General features: G+C 43.7%; 2 protein-coding genes across 2 annotated transcripts; both read right to left on the bottom strand.

The window, feature by feature from the left end:
- Positions 1-293: 293 nt before the first annotated feature.
- On the bottom strand, positions 294-2,195 carry Pmar_PMAR011844 (GTP-binding protein/GTPase, putative; the record flags this gene model as incomplete). The annotated part of the gene is made up of 6 exons (XM_002773933.1): positions 294-443; positions 857-937; positions 1,228-1,305; positions 1,351-1,466; positions 1,518-1,719; positions 2,085-2,195. The coding sequence occupies 6 exons, from the start codon at positions 2,193-2,195 to the stop codon at positions 294-296; spliced, it is 738 nt and encodes a 245-aa protein (XP_002773979.1).
- Positions 2,196-3,384: 1,189 nt separating this feature from the next.
- On the bottom strand, positions 3,385-5,363 carry Pmar_PMAR011845 (conserved hypothetical protein; the record flags this gene model as incomplete). The annotated part of the gene is made up of 8 exons (XM_002773934.1): positions 3,385-3,531; positions 3,638-3,701; positions 4,006-4,136; positions 4,379-4,503; positions 4,565-4,701; positions 5,016-5,107; positions 5,155-5,222; positions 5,333-5,363. The coding sequence occupies 8 exons, from the start codon at positions 5,361-5,363 to the stop codon at positions 3,385-3,387; spliced, it is 795 nt and encodes a 264-aa protein (XP_002773980.1).
- Positions 5,364-6,094: the final 731 nt, after the last annotated feature.

Genomic DNA, 6,094 nt, shown 5'->3' on the forward strand with positions numbered 1-6,094 from the left:
TTTCACTACGGACGAGGCTGAATACGCACATGTGTTAGGGCCGTCATGAAAATTTGGAGGTAATTTTTGAAATTTCTTCTTGTTGAACTGGAGTTCCATAATTAGTGAGGAAGGAGAGGATATATATTCTTTCTGATTGTCACTAACACATGCATACTTTCCCACATTGGTTAACACTAATACATACCATCTATCGTTCACATCTCCTCACCAACCCCAATAGTAGCGATATCCACAACATGAATCAACAAGATACAGAACAGGTCCGGAAACGTCCTCCTTCACGGCATGCACTATCTACCACCCGACACCATACGAGCCTTATTGACCATCTCGAAATCCCTAGCAACAGCTGAGAGGCTCAACAACAAGTCGTTAACTCCATGCTTGTGCAAACTAGACACTGAGTGTACATAAGGCCATAGGAGCTCTCGATCGTATTCCTATAAGAACAGAACACACTTTCAACACATGTTCGCTTTCCTCAGCTGAGCTCAAGAGTTTCCTCTTAAAACTGTACATACAAATTCGAGTAGAAGAACATATTGCAAGAAATCCCTCAGAATTTGCATATTGCCACTAACACATGTAGTTGACCACGTGCACTCCTACTAGTGTTGGAAGAATATATGTTCGCTTCCTCCCTGATCAAAGGAGCTTATATACTAATTCGGGTGGAAATGTACAGAAACCAATAAGAATTCCCATAAATTCCTCGAAAAATTTTCCTATCGTCGTTCGCACATGTAGTTGACCATGTGCATGTTTTACCTGTGAAGAAGAAACAATACAAATTTCCATTTACGGCATCTACGGCTCATTACCATAATTTAATAGAAACTCGTAAATAGCCCACCTGTAGTAAAGCTATAGTATTCTCCATCACATCATGGAGGCCGTAAACGTCCCTCACTAGATCCACTTTTGTTAGAACAACCTGATAGACAGAAGTATATACCACCCCTATATATACCTAGTACATATAGTATACTACATATAGTAGTACACAGTATATACGTAGTATACAGTATATAACATACCCTGACCAAGTATATATACCCGCTCTCACCAGCTGAGGTCAGGAGTTCCCTCAGCAACTATGCAAGTGCACGTACGAAAATTTTCAGAATTTTCACCAACATATGCGCATTCACTATATGCATGTTCTCCCACACTGGAATTGACTGATTCCAAACCTCAGTTAAATCGAAATAGACCCGCCCTCACCTGGAAGGGAATTTTCTTTTCCTGCAACATCTCCCATAGGGCACGGTCCAAGCCCTTAACGCCTCTCCTAGAGTCAACCTACCATCATCAAGGCATAGTTACGATCCTCAATAGCGCTACTACCAAGCTGATCACGCGTTGGACCTGTTCTGAATCTTCTCCAGCGACCTCGAGATACCTTTCTATCAACGTGGCCCACTCGTCGCGTACACTTCCTTCAACATCAGCAAAGCCATAACCTGGCCGAGGACAAATCGAGAGCTCCTATGCTGACCTATTCCCTATCGTACCAGGGAGATCCACCAGTCGCAATCTATCACCGAGGTCAAAGCGAAATACATGCCTAGTCCTCCCTGCCTTTCTGGAGACTGGGGCGTGCGTTATGTTATCAGAAGACCACCGAATTCGATACTTATTAGCATCGAATTGACGCCCATAGAGAATCTCGTTGATCAACGTTGATTTACCAACATTCGATCGGCCGCAAATAACCTGAGGAAATATGCACATGGTCAACTACGTGTGTTGTTGACAGTGTGAAAGTTGTAAGGAAATTCTTGCTAATTTCTGTACTTCTCCAGTGAAATTCGTATGTAGACGTCCATAATTAGTGAGGAAACCTCTGAGCTCCGCTGAGGAAAGCCAGTGTGAAAAAATATGCACATAGTCAACTACATGTGTTGGTGAAAATACGAAAATTCTGAGAGGATTTTTTTGAGAAATTCCTATTGATTTCTACCCAAACTCGCACGTAAACTTCGATAGTCAGTGAGGAAAGCGAACATATATTCCTCCAACACTGCTGAGGAAATGCTAAATTCACTCTACTAGCGCTCACTCCACAGAAAGCGCCTTACCACAGCAGGAGTTCTATGAGCGTTATTTGCTGATTTCCGCGAGACGTTCCATAACCCTATCAAAGGGTATCCCACAACCTTCCTAGAGAACAGTTCACGGGCATACTGCATCTGAAATATAAAATTAATTGCCGCTACGTTGGTGTGGCGAATCGTCCCTTTGTGTTTTTGGAAGTTCCGAGGTCGGTATATTGTAATTTAGTGAATCTCAATCGATCTTATTGGGTCTGTGACTGGGCATCGATCGCTTTAATTTCAGAGGGAAACTGTCCCTGTTGGGAGAGGAATCGAAAACTCCGTGACTTGCTTAAGAAAATGGCACGCTCCTTACTCTCAATAGGGTCGGTTCATATCGGCACTTTTCCGCGCCCTTTTTTCGCATAAATTCCCTCACCATGACGTCGTTTAAAAGTACATCTCATACCACACTCTTGTCACTTCCTCCCACCCCGGTACTACATTATCCTCATTCAGCCATGGTGCGCTGTCCGTAGTATTATCATAGACATGCACCCACGGTCTCGCCAATACAGGGTCTACCCCCCTAGCCCGAGCCGATAACTCTGCCACCGAAACGTTGCTCACCGCTGGCCGATACACTCTACCGAGCCTTCCCATACCTCAAAAATCCTACAAACAGCAACTATCTCCTTTACAGAGAGAGGAGATAGTCCTCTTTCTGCACTGAGAGGACTGATTATCATGGACCATCATTGAGAATCCATATTATGATGGTATGATAATGAGTATTTTTTTTTTCTGATTTGTCTCCTCTACACTTTTTTCAGCCTTAGACTGTTCACCTTAACATCGTTCATCTCGATTCTTTCTGCCCAGACTACTAAGATACCCTCATTAGTGTTGCCTCGTTCGCCCCTCAGACTACCTTCTTACTCTCATCATACTACTATCCTCGACCAACATTATAGACCCTCATTATTCAACTCCTAAAGCTAAACACTCCAGTGTGGTAAAAATATTGCACATGGTCAACAACCACATGCGTTGGTGACAATATGACAACTCTGAGGAAATTTGTAAGAAGTATTGTTGGTTCTTGTGGACTCCGACACCAAGTTGTTCATAAACTCCCATAATCTGTGTGGAAACTCATGAGCTCAGCAGCTGAGGAGAACGAACATATATTACAACACGGAAATACTCTTGCGATGGGTGATCTGCTTCCCAGTGGCTTCAACTACTTCACCACAACAGGAGGGTTGCTTCCCCTCAACCTTGTACGACTACCTACTCCCAGAAAACCCCATTCCTACTATTCAACTCAACACCATATGCATCATCACTTATCACTCATCTGCGGTCCCGTCAAGAAGGCAGTAACAGCTATTCGTCTTCCTCCCGAAGAACAACAAGTCGGCAGTATCTCGTGCGGCACATCCCTAGCCTTGTAGATCACCAGTCTACCTCCCATTGGAGATATCCTTACCTACGACCAAACAAGTAGAAAATCCACTACCAAAATCATAACAATACGTGTTTTAAAAACAGCAACCAGAGTATCACATACTATAGCCAACCACAGGTCAACTTACATCTTCGGCTGAATCACTAGGTCCTTCTCTATACAGAGCGAGCTCTCCACCGTCCCCTCCCCCACTGAGAAATATAACCACTAACACGCTTGAGGATATAAAAACAGATGCTCCCATCCAAGATATTCGGGCATCAAATATTGCCTACAGAATTGTTAGGATCATTTCAATGGGATTTTACCCGTGAAATGAAAAACACTAGTGAAAAATATATTCCACGACTACTACATAGCGCGAATATCAGGTTTTGCACCACTCAGCGTAAATCCGGTGAAAGTCCAATGTTCACGTATGTCTATCACGGCCGTTCCTCCTATCGTCGTCACATAGCAGCAGACGCCTTACCAACACCGAGCCCCCGTTACTACTCCACATAGTCCCCTTCAGAGTTCATAAATACAACAGCAGTAAAGGTCCTGCCAACATCCTTATCTCCATACCCACCATCCATATGCCTCTTATAGAAGCCCTTGTTCGATGGATAGATACCAACTTGAACCTGCACAAGCTGAAAGTATCACTAGCCCGCCAACAACAACATATCCCCAGGATAACAAAGCCAACAAAGTGTTTCATAGAGATCGACCGTGAGTCGGACCAGAGCTCCTACCATTCACCAAATAAGACTAGATAAAACTAGGATAATAGCACCATCTCTCGAGATACACTGCGCTAAATGAGCGCCAACCGATGAAACAGATTTATGCAACCACCACGACTGCAATTGAATTCCGCTACTACCTGCGTATAAATCTGTAAAAGCGTCTTGTGCTCTCCCGATAACTTCGCATTGAGCTCAAAAGGCAGGTCTTGCAGTCTCTCACTGATTAACCATCGCAGCCACTCGTAGGTCTCCACGTCCAACTCTGAAAAACACCACTAGACCACCTCCCACATCAGCAACCTAAGATACCACCAGTGTACTACCTCTATATTTTGGGAAACATATCTTATCGTTTCGAAGAGCAACCATATTCTGCCCATATACAGTGTCAAAATGACCCTCGAACTCCAACAACTCGATCTCCTTACGAATCTTACCAACCTCCTTCATAGATATAAATCTGTGAAAGTCAACTTCAGTTGAGATAGATAAGGTGTGAAGTTGCACGCGTAACGGACCTATTTTTTATCATTCCAACAGGATGAAAACAATCCAGAGAACACACGGTCAACAAAATGTCAGTAACAACTTAGTGCCGAGAGTGGCTACCGCGAGTGGTTGAGTTTACTACCATCTGATATTAATAATATCTTTAGGTCGAGTTGAAAAAATACGGAATAGGTCCATCCCCACCAATATTCTCGAGAAAGCAAGTGGTGGTACCGCAACTTAATACCAACAATCGGCCACATCTCATGAACATCCCCCTAATACCCATCCTGTACAGCCCAGCCGTTCCTCATCAACGACTCTATCGTGGCCGAGCTGAGGCGATCAAGTGGATGTGTGCCATCCACCTCACATACCTAACCAATACCACACCTTGAGAACATCACCATTCCTGCACACCTACCGGAGAGCGCTTCAATGCTAAAGGGTTGGCATACGTCCCACCTTCAGTAGAAGACGACTGATTACGACCTGAAGCCAGAGGAAAGCAGTCAGCTACAAGGCTGCTATAGAGACTAGAATACAACTGATAGTTATTACTCCTACCTACACCATGTGAGGTAACAAAAAAACAGCATTACAATGAATACGCTCCCAAAGATAGGCATCCATATTGTTCAGTATGAGGAGCATATATCTGCAGCCTAGGCTACATTATGCCTACGAGCAAGCAGGTTATCAGTGTATACAAAGACCTATAACATGCCTCTATATAGTATCAATAGAGTATACTAAGAGTATGAATATACAACGTACAATAAGGAGTATTTACAAATGTCTACTCCTTGCTCAGGTTCCTGGCCAACCTTTTGTAGCCATCCGAACCTCAGGCATGTCTTCCATAAAACGACAGTTGAGTATCCGCCTCATTAGGCATATACTCCGTACTCACCAACCTCTCACATGATCCTCCCAGGATAGTGATCGATGACAGGTATATTACCTTGCAGCCACTTTCTCGCTCTTGCTACTATCTCTTGCTTTGCCGAGTTCATTAGACATTCCCGCCGAACATAGGACTTCACATTCTCAGGCATCTCCTCTCCTTCTTCCTTAGCTCTATTGACAACCTGAAGGCATTCATCAACGATGCCAACAACATTGTTAAGTCCAAATAACCAATGTCTGTTGCATACAGCAAATTATAATGCTAAGCTACATATTAGAGCTTCCCCAAACCTCATGAAGGATCTCCTATCTCTTCTATACCTCCCTTGTACCGTGTCCTTACCTTATTATAGACTGTAGTAGAGGTCTTTATAATAGTAGGGACCATATCATGTAGACTGGATGGGGATAATAACTCGTCGATCTTATCTCCGATCAGGTCCTCAGCACCAGCA

This window comes from Perkinsus marinus (assembly GCF_000006405.1).
Source record: "Perkinsus marinus ATCC 50983 genomic scaffold scf_1104296958712, whole genome shotgun sequence".
NCBI classification, from domain to species: domain Eukaryota; phylum Perkinsozoa; order Perkinsida; family Perkinsidae; genus Perkinsus; species Perkinsus marinus.